Source organism: Sesamum indicum, linkage group LG8 (assembly GCF_026168435.1).
Source record: "Sesamum indicum cultivar Baizhima isolate 11 linkage group LG8, ASM2616843v1, whole genome shotgun sequence".
NCBI lineage: Eukaryota > Viridiplantae > Streptophyta > Magnoliopsida > Lamiales > Pedaliaceae > Sesamum > Sesamum indicum.
The window spans coordinates 5,438,695-5,451,810 of NC_142664.1; the positions used below are offsets into that span (position 1 = coordinate 5,438,695).

The 13,116-nt window shown below is 38.1% G+C and overlaps 1 protein-coding gene across 2 annotated transcripts; it reads left to right on the forward strand.

The window, feature by feature from the left end:
- Window positions 1–7,560: 7,560 nt before the first annotated feature.
- LOC105167773 (pre-mRNA splicing factor SR-like 1) lies at window positions 7,561–12,608 on the forward strand. 2 transcript variants are annotated; one of them, XM_011087589.3, is made up of 5 exons: window positions 7,561–7,716; window positions 8,838–9,158; window positions 10,238–10,318; window positions 11,342–11,413; window positions 11,521–12,608. In XM_011087589.3, the coding sequence occupies exons 2-5, from the start codon at window positions 8,868–8,870 to the stop codon at window positions 12,388–12,390; spliced, it is 1,314 nt and encodes a 437-aa protein (XP_011085891.2). In that variant the 5' UTR covers window positions 7,561–7,716; window positions 8,838–8,867; the 3' UTR covers window positions 12,391–12,608. The 2 variants fall into 2 exon arrangements, with proteins under 2 accessions (XP_011085891.2, XP_088740285.1); XM_088884159.1 differs by lacking the exon at window positions 7,561–7,716 and adding an exon at window positions 10,942–10,993 and having other exon boundaries at window positions 9,089–9,158.
- The last annotated feature ends 508 nt before the right edge of the window (window positions 12,609–13,116 follow it).

The following is a 13,116-nucleotide window of genomic DNA, read 5'->3' on the forward strand; positions in this document are numbered from 1 at the left end:
GAGCATGCCTTTGACAATGCTGACATTTCCATACTCAAGTACTGCGTTTATCTTGAGATGAGGTCAAAAGTATCTTTCTCGTAAGGTTTTATTTTCTCCTGTGTGACCCACAAACTCCTTCATGTATTTCCTGCAATATGATTTTACCTTCTTCTATCGATAAGCATTGGAGATTGGATTGGGAAAAACCACGCTTATATAGGATACCATCTAACAAAGCAAATCTAGCTGCCCTGTTTCTCAAGCAGGACACCTCTATTTCATTGGTAGGAAGAACTCCTTCCTTCAGGTAGTCTAGGAGCGGTTTCGTGCAATTTGTATCAGTCTGTAAGATGGATATGTCGGTTTTAAAAAGATATTTAAGGAGAGTTCTTATAGTAATAGTGTGGGTACTACAATCGGCTAAAGAGTTAGCTAGTCTGGCTAAGTAGTGAACCTAGGTGTTTTCCGCACGTGTAATTTAATGGAGTTGGAAGTGAAAGAATCGGTGGTATTGTGAGTTTGCCTATCTCTTGTAGGTATTCTTTCACTCGATCTTCCTTGACCACGTAGATGCGTTCTACTTGATGTATTACTAGCTAGGAATTGGTATAGGCGATTAGGTTCCTAGCTCCTGCATCTTTGGTCTTCTAGATGCCTGTTATGAGGGCCTCATACTCGACTGCTTTGTTAGAGGCTTTGAAGTCAAACCTTAATGCATATTCCAGCTCATCACCCTCCAGGCAGGTGAAAACTTCCACCCCACAGTTGGCAAGAGTGGAGGAGTCATTTGCATGTAGCAACCATGTTGTTGCATTCTCCTTAATAGGTGTGACTTCATTTACGAATTCAACTAGTGCCTTGGCCTTAATGGTTGTCCTTGGCTGGTATGAAATATCATATTCGCTGAGCTCGACAGTCTACGTAATCATCCTACCTGAAGTTTCAGCTTTACCTAATGCTGTTCGTAGTAGAGCATTAAAACGTACAATAATAGAATGTGATAGGAAATAAAGGCATAACTTACTTTTTGTTATTATTAAAGCAAAAGCTAATTTTTCTACCTTGGGTATCATTGTTTGACCCCATGTAATACTTTACTCACGTAGTAAATGGGCTTTTAGTGTCCTTCCTCTTCCATGATGAGCATAAAGCTTACTATGTGATGTCTTATGGCCAAATACAAGTATAAGGGCTCAGCTAGTGCTAGCTTGGTGAGCAAGGGCAACTTAGCTAAGTAAGTTTTTAACTCTTGGAAAACCTGTTGGCACGGCTTATCCCACTTGAAGTTCTTGGTTTTCCTAAGAGCCTTAAAGAGTGGCAAGCTGCGATTTTTGAGTGAGATATGAATCTGCTGAGAGCTGTTATATGACCAGCTAGTTTCTGGACCTCATTGAGGTTAGCAGGAGGTTTCATTTCCAGGATAGCTTGGATTTTATCTGGATTGACCTTGATTATGTTCTCGGTGACCTTGTATCCCAAGAATGTGCCACTTTGAACCCCAAATGTGCATTTAGTTGGATCCAATTTCACGTGGTACTTCATTAATATGTTGAATGTCTCAACTAGGTCGTTGATGTGTTGGTCCATTTGCCGGTTTTTTACCAGCATGTCATTGACGTACACTTCCATGTTATAGTCTAGCTACTCTCGTAACATGCGTCCACCAAGCATTGGCATGTAACACTTGTATTTTTTATCCGAAGGGCATAAGAATATAACACTAGGTCCCTCTTGACATGATGAAGATAACATATGCTTGGTCATCGAGGTTAAGCATAATTGGTGATAAACTTACGAGATATCAATTAAACTTGAAAGTTCATGACTAGAGGTAGAGCCCACTAGCTAGTCTATACGAGGTAAAGGGTAAAACTCTTTAGGGTATGCCTTATTAACATCTCGGAAATGGACATAGATACGCCACTTGTTACCTTGCTTGGGCACCAGCACCATATTCGATAACCATTCCAAAAATTGAATTTTCTTGATTTGACCTGCTGTTAGAAGTTTACTTACCTCTTCCTGCATGACCTTGTCCTTTTCAGGATGAAATGTCTCTTTTTTTGCTTTACAGAGGGGAAGGTTGGATCTAAGTTCAAGCTAAACACCGCTACACTGCGGTCGATGCCCACAAGGTCGCTAACAGACTATGAGAAGACGTCGGCATTTTCTTGTAGAAATGTGGTTAATTGTCCTGCTAGTGTAGGTGTCAATTAGGAGTCAATCTTGGTAATCTTATTTGGCTCTTCATGTATCAGCTGGATGTTTAGCAATTTCTCAGCTGGTTGTACGCAAATTGGAACTACACCTCCTGATCATCACACTGGATGGGTCTTCGGCCATTTTCCCTGCTGGGAGAATCTACGCCCATCTTCCCGCTACCTCCTTTTATTGACAACTACTTGGAAAGCATTTAGAGCGGGTCGCCCTAAGATCATGTTGTATGCTGACGATGCGTCTGCGACCAAAAAGCGAATCATCTTAGTCTTTCTGGTTGGCTCTGTCCTTAAGGAAAGAGGAAACGAGACATGTCCTAGGGGGTGAACTACCTCAGCCGCAAATGAAGGGATCGCGTGGTACGGTCCAAGAACACACTAGCGGAAGCGGTAATGAAAACACATACAACAATTAAAAATTAAACCGTAAAAACAATGAACCAAGGGGTATACCATTGGAGTTTCTGGGCATTTGATGTAATATGAAATAAAAGCGCAAATAAAAACCATATGAGACTTGTTGGTGTGAAACGAGAAAATAAAAAGAGTGAAGATGATACCTTTTATTTTCTCGTTAACTTAGCCAAAACGTTCATTAGAGGTTCCAGTGTAGCAACCCCCTAAGTGCGTCCACACCACGCCGGAAATAGGAATCTCTTGAACTCCTTGCTAGAAGATAACAAAGAAAATTCTCCAAGAGAATTGAGAGAGGGGGGGGGGGGGGGGCTGCCGAGCACTTCGGGAAGGAGGGATTATTTTATTTTTTGGTGTTGTGTTATAATGTGTGATGATTTATATACCTTGTATAAATGTACATAAATGTGTCTAGGTACATTTATTCATCTATAACGTAAATCTTCTTGATTCCAAATCAAGAAGATGATCAAAATTGCACTTTTCAAAATTGCAATTTGCTAGTCAATAATTTCCTTCCATAGAATTTTTTCAATGGGCTCAAATAATTCGGTTGGCCGATTTTTATCAATAAAATTCAAGGCTCAATGAATTTTTATTTAAATCTAATTTAATGAAAATCAACCCAATTAAGTTTAATATGTATTTAATCTAATTAAATGCATAAGCCCATATTATACTCATTAGTTAATAATGTCCAACTTATTAAATGATTAGGACAAGCCCAATATAAATTAATCCCATTAACTTATCCTTGGGCCTTCCATCTAATGGATCTCTTATTTCCAAGCAATCCAATTACTTGTGGAATTAATTCTAAATTAATACCTTGTTCTTTTCTGGTGATTTGTGTGTGACTTTTTATGTTCACCTTTCAACTAAACTTGGACTAGTGTTTAATACTATTATTAATTAAATCTAACTGAATTAATAATTCTCGATTAGCCCTTAATCAAGGAAGCCAGTTACCATGGGTGGCCATCTAGCAATAGTCCATGGCACTAGAGACTAGGTGAATGATCGTGTGAACATTTAGGCTCTCGTGTCCATACGGGTACGGTCCTTCTGTCTAACGTCTCTCGGCCTTAGTGTAGGGCATAAAATTAGGTGTTTGTTCCTATCATTGAATAAGCGTATATGCTTAATACTTGAGATTGCGTTACGCCAAGTTTCTCGATATAGGAACCTCCTTTTCCTATTCGATCAACGATTGTGGCCCTAGATTCATAAAGTGTAAATGCATATCCAAGTACATAGAAGATACCCCTGTCACATTCTCACGGGGGATGGATCCTCTTCTTGGAACTCACCGTCCTGGCTACATACTTTAATTGCTCTGGACAAGGCTTATGATGATCATGTATATGACACAATCACCTCTCGCTCAGATCCAAGATACAGTCATCGTATGCACGTGACTGCCGTGATTCCTCAAGTCTGAGGATGACTCCCGTACTATTGAATCTAGGGATTCAAGCCATACCGACCAAGCCTCCAAGGCTTCCATATGACGATCCCCCAAATTAGTTTAGTTGATTTGACACCTAGTCAATCAACCCACCAAGGTCGCATAGACGCTCCACATCTGTCACCGATGAAATACGGTACTCACTAATTGAATGTGACTCTTGATGCAAGTCTCGATAGGACTCTCGATGCCCAATCTCGAGGCTCTCGACTTGGAATGTTTCGAACCCAACCTTCAGGCAGTTGGTTTCATGACCGCCATCCAATGCGCGGCCCAACTGCACAATCACTAATTGGTCTGTGGGTTTTGTTGTGATGTTCTAGCAGATACAAACATACAAAATGAGCACAACAAAGTAAATGCCAAATAAGCTAATACTCGTTTATTCACTTAAATAAATATTACATAATATCAATTATTGTCATAATAGAATACATCCAAAACTGCCAATTCAATTGACTTTTTGGTCACCTATTCCAACAGCAAAATCATATAGCGAGGTGTCCACCGGCCACAATAGGATATCGTCCAACTCCATTTGCTGGTATACCATTTAAAAAAGGAAATCTGCAAAGCTAACTGATTCCACAAAAATGCGTTCGACAGTATAATTAGCTACAATAGTAGAAATAAAAAATGTATCATTGTGAGGTAAATGTAAAGCTTGTGCATCAACAGGACCAAAGTGGATCATGGGATCTCCTTCTGGCACCTTGAGATTGATTTTCATGATGGCTTTAGCAACCCGTGCATGGGTGCGTCTGGCTTATCCAGAATCCCCATCAGTGGTCCTCCTGCAATCATATGGATTATGCCTTTTGTGGGAATGTTTTCTAGGCTCATCTCCTCAGCCGAGACTTCTTTCTTTCGGTTCTCCCTATTAGAATTGTCGTATGCTTGTTGTTCGCTCCTACAGGATTTTTGGTAACGAGAGCTTCTTCCTTTTGTTCACACCTCTTTTCTTTGTCTACATAGTCCTTGAAATAACTAGTTTGTATAAGCCTTTCTATCTCTTGCCTCAGCTGGTGGGACCAATTGGTGTCATACCCATACTCTCTACGATACCTGCAAAAATATTAAGATTTTTGGAGTTGGGGTTCTCCTCTGATCCTTTATGCCATTGCAAGCCAGGAAGCTGGTCGATCGCCAAGCTCGCAGAGCTAGTAATCAGAGGAGTGTAATGTTTATTCTTTACATCAAGGGATTGAAACGCAGTCGTGGCTCTCCTCTGCTTTTTCGAGCGGAGGGCAGTTCATTTTCCTTTCTCTTATCACAACCGTTCTTTTTCACTAGCCAGGCGTCTCTAGGTTCATATATTTTTTTACTCGAGCTAGTACGTTTAGAAAGTTGGTGGCTGGTTTCTTATATAAGGATTTGAAGAGAGGTCCTCCATGAAGTCCTTGAGTAAGTGCACTTATGAGCACCTCCTAGTGAGCTGTTGGGACCTCTAGAATGGCTGTGTTGAACTGTTGAATGTAAGCCCTTAGAGTTTCTTTCTCCTCCTGCTTAATCTCGAAGAGGCTGATAGAAGACTTTCGACACTTCTTGCTGCTAGCGTATTAGTGTTAGAAGAGGGAGCTAAATCTTGCAAAAGATCTAACTGATCTAACTAGGAATTGGTTGAACAATTTTTGGGCAGAATTTGTTAGTGTCGTAAGGAAATTATAACATTTAATGCCATCAGTATACCTGTACAGCAACATTGTGTTTTCGAACTTACAGATATGTTTAGTTGGATCAATGGTATCATTGTAAGCAGGTAAGTGCGAGGGCGTTCGAAATTGAGCAGCCGTTCCTCTGTCATAATGTGTTGTTTGAAAAGAATGCCATGCTCAGTAGGCATGGTCTCTTTTGTTACTACTTGGCGAAGCCCTACCATCTCTTTCTTCAATGATTGCCATATTCTGCCAGTAGGTGGAGCCCAGCAGGAATGTGCTCGTCGATACCTTGGCTTCCCGATGTTCCATGTCTTTTCAATTGGGAAGAGGGTCTTGCTCCGCTAGCTTGAAAATCGCGGAGGGTCGAGTGGGTGGTCTCCATAATGAACTGACGAAGCTGCTCATAAAAGAGCGGGTTTATAGCCACATGTTCAGCTGTTTGGTCATCAACTAAAGTTAGAGCATTGGCAGCTCCTAAGGTAGGGTCTGGGCAGGCATCGACAACCCCTGAAGTTGGATTTATAGGTGAAATAACAGGACCCGTTACATTAGAGAGGGAAGAGATTTCCTCTTAAGATCCATTGTCACCTCTATTGTCTGAATTTAGCCATTTCTCATGTCTTAAGCTCAAGTTCCAACAAACGGCCCCAATGATGTGTACTAGATTTTTTGCCACACCACAAGGTCGAAGGATCTTTAAGTAAACTTCAAAGATCAACGAGGACTAACCCTGCGAAACAAATGTTAAGTCAGTAATGGTTTATGAAAAAATAAAAAAAAAATTTGAATTAAAGTGAGAATAATGGTAAAATAAGAGAGTAAAGTAATATATTTTCATATGGAGTGCAAAATGTAAGCTTAAAATAGTTTAAAAACTCGGAGAAACTAATGAGAATAAGTGAGAGTTTCCGAATGAGGGTGATGTTACCAAATGACTGCACAAGGCCTCTGTTTATAGGCATTACGGAGCAGGATATGGGGGTTGTTGAGGAGAGTCCTAAGCCAATTGAAAGCCCTTTGAGTTGACTATTGTCAAACAATGTCGTTTGTGATTTGGACTTAATTTAATTGGGATATGTTAGGTGGACTGAGTTTTTCCATATCTGCCTAAAAATTCCAAAATTGGTTACTCGTAGATTCCCCAGCTCATATTCCATCTATTTACGATTTTATGATGATGTGTCTTAATATATCGGTAAGCTATATGACGTGTCTGTCCGATTGCTATATGGGAGGTTTATTTTCACCATTATAAGAGTATTTTAGTAATAAAAATTATGTGTGACTAAAATGAGTTAATAATAAATTAATCGATATTAAATATCAGGTTTCTCTATTTTTTTAATGTCAACAAATTAAATAAATTTTAACTAATAAAAATACCTATATATTAGATAGAAGTAAATTTTAGAGGATATTACATATAATTTTTTAAACTATATGAGTTTTATATATAATTTCATCAAACCTCGTTAGAGGAGAGGGTAAGCCAGTCTATACTATATATAAAGTGAGAACACCCTTTTAATGTCTTACTTAATTTTAGTATGTAAATTTTTATTTTTAAATTTTAAATAATTTTCTTTTTTCTTTTCTCAACTTTTTCATTTTTTTCATTCTTTCTTAGCTTCGTATTTTCTCTTCTCTTCCACATCTCCTTTTTCTCTTATTTTTTTTTATTATTTTCTTATTTTTATATTTTTTAATATTTTATTATCTAATTAATATCCTTTAAAATAATAATATTTTTTTAATTTTAAATTTATTATATGCACATATGAGTGTGCCACGTATACCGGTACAAATAACTCAGCGGCCGAGCTTATCAATTCAGTCCACATTCTTACAATTTTTCTTTTTTCTTTTCTGTACTTCTATAACCCTACTGTGCCATTCGCTCGCTGGGGTTCTATTTTCACCTAGGGTTCGCAATAAGCCCGCGATTTTTCTCTCAACGTCTCCAAATCGTCGATTCAAGGTAAGCAAATTTCTTGACGTTTTCGTTTTCGTTGCAGCAACTCGTTTTGGGTATTGTGTGATTCAATCGAGATTTTTTTGTAGTTTGGACCAATTATTTCATTGCCTTTCTCGTTAATTGGGCGACCTCTGTTTCTGTAGTTAAATACGGTAGTACTTAAGAAAATTAACGTCAAATTGTTGCATTTAGAAATTTGGGGTTTGATTTTTCTTGAATATTTTATGTATTGTTATGACTCAAGCTGAATGATAAGCACTCCTATAAATCTCAGAGTGTATTATAGAAAGTGCGAGGATTTGGAGAGGATTGAGAAGTAAGGGGGATAATTGAGTGTAGAAAGTTGAGATAAATAATCGAGGGTTGACTTGTTCTCCCTCCAAACCTAAATTCGTCAGATCATTTCTATTCTTTATGTACAGCAAAACTAAGAAAACGAGAAAATACAAAACAGAAAATGCACGATACATGTCCGGTTGCTATTGCCAAAACAGAAGGCGTAACTGATTCTCAAAGAACTGTGCAGTTGCCACCCAAAATTGAGCGATACCGTCTATATTGCTCGCAACCAACTCTACACCCATTTTGATTCGCTGCTGCCTTGGACATGTTCTACTTCTCTTTTTATGATGTCTGATCACCAAAAACTATACTTGCTACATGTTTGGATCTTTTCCTTGAATTATTCTTAATTAAGATTTTCTTTCTTGGATGTAGGAACAATGCCGTCATTTTTTCTTGAATCATTGTCTTTTATGAGTTTCAGATTTTTCTCCTTTCACAGTTATGTTTAGTACCGGTACTCGAATGGTGGTTTATTAGTTTGCAAATGAAAATTGACTAAAATCATTGGTGGAATTTTTTTAGACAGCCTTTCTAGCTCTTATTATCGCATATTCAGATGTCTTTTGATGTTATGCAGAAATTGAGTATATCTCATCAGAAATGAGAGTTCTGATGCCTTTTGAATCTGGAAACAATGATGATTTTTTGTTTACATTTGTTGTTCTTAATTGATTTTCTTCTTTTATTATTATTTTTTTCTTGTAGTCATATAATATGTCAGATCAAGGAGTTGTTTTAATAGGGATTTTGATGGTAAATATTTTTCTTGGACAATTTAGACGAGGGGGATCGGCACTGGATGATCCACGATGGCTGAGATAAAGTCATCTGGGAGGCCAATTGATCAATTGTTGGAGAAGGTCCTTTGCATGAATATACTTTCTTCTGATTACTTCCGGGATCTTCTAAGATTGAAGACATATCATGAAGTGATTGATGAAATTTATGTTACTGTCACACATGTCGAGCCATGGATGACTGGCAACTGTCGGGGCCCATCAACTGCGTTCTGCCTTCTTTACAAATTCTTCACCATGAAACTCACTGTCAAACAAATGCATGGCCTGTTGAAGCACCCAGATTCTCCTTACATAAGAGCTGTAAGTACAGTCTTGGCATGATTTTATATACTCATTACCTATGGAAGTTCCAATGATTTCTAAAAAGTAGTGACTTTGCTGGACCATGTTACTGAAAATTCTAGCCATCAAAGGACTATAATTTGTTCATCTTGTCGATAAAGGCCTTGTGCTAGGCTGTATCTGTTTTGTACTCTTTTTCTTTCTAGTGCTTTAAGCTGTGAAGTATGAGTAGTTGTTTAGGAAGATTTGGTGTTTTGGGGGAATATTTGATATTCTAATTCTAACTTCTCTTGTACAGCATATCATATCGAAAATCATTTTTGAGATGCTTTCAGGAGAAACAAGTTCTATCACTGAACTTAAGGAATGCACTTCACTAAGATATACTAGCTCCCATTCCAATTTCCTACTCATATTTGACTCTGCAAAAGATTTTATTTGAGGGTTGAAAAGATTAAATTCTTGTTTATGATGTTAATGTTTTCGCTCTCAAAAGAAGTGGCAGAGATTTGGTAATATCGCATCGTTACGTTAGTTTAATTGAGAAGTTTTGGAGAAAAAAGTTCCATCTTAGGAGATAGATTCTTATTTTGTGATTTCTCGAGAAGGAACTGAATCTCTCATATGAATCTGGGGCAAGGGGAGGGGAGCAATAGAACTGCATAAACTATCATAGTTAGTCTATGATCACCTTTATGATTTCCTGTGAGCAGAATGTTGAACTTCAAAGTTGTTAATATAGTAGAAAGCATTAGAGATTCTCAAGCAGTACATGGAAAATTGTTGGTACTATTGATTCAAGTTTCTTTGCCACCACAGTTTTTATTAATTGACTTGTTGAAGTAGTTGGAACTAGTGGATCCTTCTATCTTTGAGCTTTTAGGTGATGTTCGACCTCTTACTTTTGTTTTAGGCTCTGCCACAGTGTCATGTTACAATCTTAGGTCACTTGTACGTGCTTTCTCCGTTGTTGGTAGAATCTAGGAATCAATTGTATGGGAACGCAATTTGTTTCATATGTGTTACTATACAGTCAGTTTTACTAGTTGCTGTTCTCAGCTTTTGGTATGGAATGACTATTATATTTGCTTTTGCAGATAGGATTTCTTTATTTGAGGTATATTGCAGATCCGAAGACATTATGGAGTTGGTATGAACCATATCTAAAAGATGATGAGGTAAGAAAAACGCTCTTTGGCTGGAGCCTCTCTGTTCAAACCTTGTTTTGAATGATTCATGTTATATAAGCTGTGATTCGATATAATGCAATTTGGAGGAACTCTGCACAATATCTCTGTGGCATTTCATGAAGCAGGCTGCAGAATTGACAAACGAGCAATAAGGACGAAGTCAAACAAGATGACTGGCTTAGTTTTGCTGTGGTTTTTGGTTATAGAAACTAGTAATATGGTAGTAGCATTACATTCATGAACATTTTATCTAGGAAGATTAAAATGACTATTGGAAACTCAATGCATCTCTTTATGATTTGTCTTCTGTTTGTTTTTAATACATGCAAGTCCAAGATCAGGATTCAGGGTACTGCACTATGCTTGTTTTATTGATTCAAAGTCAATAAATGTGCGTCGCTTGATGTATCTCATCTACTAAGCAAGTTTTCTTGACTTGCTTCAGTAGTTATTTGTACATAATGGTAGTTTCAGCATCATTTTCACTTATCATGCTATCTTGCGCTGCCTGGTATGAGTCTGTGATCTTTCTCTGTGGGTATTGTATGATAGAGCTCTTGTATATGATTCCGGAATCTTCTGTACTATGTTTCTGATACCCGATCGCCCAGGATGGAAGGATTTTACAATTCCTCGTGGTGCATCAGCATGAATCCTGTGCAGGTGAACTGCTTTCGCATGAATAAACCATGATTTTAAAAAGATCCTGTTATATTTCTGGATACAGCACTGAAAAAACCTGGAGTTCTGGATGTTCTAGTTCTCTTTCCATAAAACCTTTTAATATTTTGGTGGTAGACATGGTTTTGAACAATTGATGCAATGATATTTCTTATAGTTGAAATTTTTTCCCCACAAAATTCCTTATAAGATAGTGGAGTAGAATTGTTAGGAGTTGTACTTTGTAGCCTTGTGTTAGTTATATCGTCGAACATCCTTTCCTTGATTCCAATTTATACATTTGAGCATTACTATCAGATAAAGCCTATTCTTGTGACAATTCTGTTTCAGGAATTTTCTCCTGGTTCTAATGGCCGAATGACTACAATGGGTGTTTACATTCGGGATTTGCTTCTTGGACAGGTTTGCATCATGCACTGATTCTGATGTTGCGAATTTGTCAATTCCCTGTGTTTTTTTGTACAAATGAACCTTTAAACAAGTTTTCTAAAATTTGTTCGTGCATGCAGTATTACTTCGACACACTTTTCCCCCGTATACCTGTTCCTGTTATGCGGACAGTTGTAGCCAATCTTGAAAATATGAAACTGCCTTCGAAACACTGTGGAGTTACTGGTGAGTCCACCCGTGGATCTGAGGAGACTGCCAGGAGGCCACCTTCTGTCAAAGCCGCCCTCTCTGTCTCTTTTGGTCAGCGTGCTCCTCATCGTGCATCAACTAGGGATTCATCTCCCGTTCGTCGTACGGTTACTCCATCTTATGACAGGGATGATGATTCAAGACGGTCTCCAAATCGTCACCGGAGCCAGAGCCGAGATTTATCTGATCGAGAATATGCAGACAGGGAAAGAGACAGGGAGAGGGACAGAGGCAGGGAGAGAGACAGGGAGAGGGACAGAGGCAGGGAGAGAGATCGCTCTCGCGATCGTGACCGAGATCGAGAGAGGGAACGAGAAAGGGGCAGAGACAGAGATAGAGATAGAGACAGAGAGTCGATAAGAGAAAGGGACAGAGAGAGGGATAGAGATAGGAGGTATGATTATGATAGAAGGTCCCGAGATAGCTATAGGAGGGATTACGATAGCCATAGGAGCGACCATGATGAACACTATCACAGAGAAGGTAGCTCCCGCCGTAGCAGGAGTAGGAGTAGGAGCCGGAGTACAAGTCGGAGCATTTATGGACATGACCAGAGTCGTCCTAGTCCCTCTGGACACGACAGCAAGGAGAAGGCATCTGCATCTAGTAATCTTGCCAAGCTTAAAGATCTGTACGGTGACTTGAGCAATCAAAAGGAGGATGCTGGCAAGGACAAGGGTCCTAACAGGCCTAGTGGTACTGAGGAGGTGATCAGACTCGGGGGTTCTACGTGGAGGTAGGAAGGAGTAATTGTGTTTCTGGTCCGTGGACTTCCACTTCTTCACCATTTAGATGGGCACATTTTATATTTCGAACTCGGACAAGATTCAAGAAAATGACTGTTAATCGTAGCTATCTATGTTTGTATCATCCTCATTTCCAGTCATGCGATGAGTGGAAAGATTTGTATTGAAATCTTTTTTTCAATTTATTGACTATACGTTTGGAAGACAAATAACTTGGTTTCAAATCTTTGCTGAAATTTTTAGGCCTTTTCGTCTACATAGTGCGGGAGATTTGACCAATTTCCAAAGAGAGGAGATAGCCTGGCTTTGTAATCACTATCTATCTATATATATATAGCAGAACGAAGATTGAGCAATTTGGTTCAATACACTAAATATATTTTTTTGGTGTTTTTGAATTTTTTATTTACTCTGAAAAAAAATTATTGGTTAGAATATTATTTATTTTAATTTATATGATGCATTTATCCAAATCTTATTTCTAAGATTCTAATAATCATAAGAAAATCTCATTATTAAAAATATCTATTTTGTAATTACCTGAAATATTATCTTCAATTAATTTTAGTTTATATTTTATTGATTAATTAAATTTGTATATATATTTATCTATATATAGCAAAACGAACTTTAATTGCGACTGAGTTAATTTTAACTCAATACTAATGTTTTTATAAAATTGATTTTTTGAATTATAGCAAAAAAACTCATTGATTGGAG

Excerpts from the sequence above, each read along its gene's own strand:
- LOC105167773 (XM_011087589.3), top strand. The coding sequence starts at position 8,868 with ATGGCTGAGATAAAGTCATCTGGGAGGCCAATTGATCAATTGTTGGAG. Across the intron at positions 9,159-10,237 it reads ATTCTCCTTACATAAGAGCT|ATAGGATTTCTTTATTTGAG; the intron begins GTAAGTACAGTC and ends TTGCTTTTGCAG. Across the intron at positions 10,319-11,341 it reads CATATCTAAAAGATGATGAG|GAATTTTCTCCTGGTTCTAA; the intron begins GTAAGAAAAACG and ends ATTCTGTTTCAG.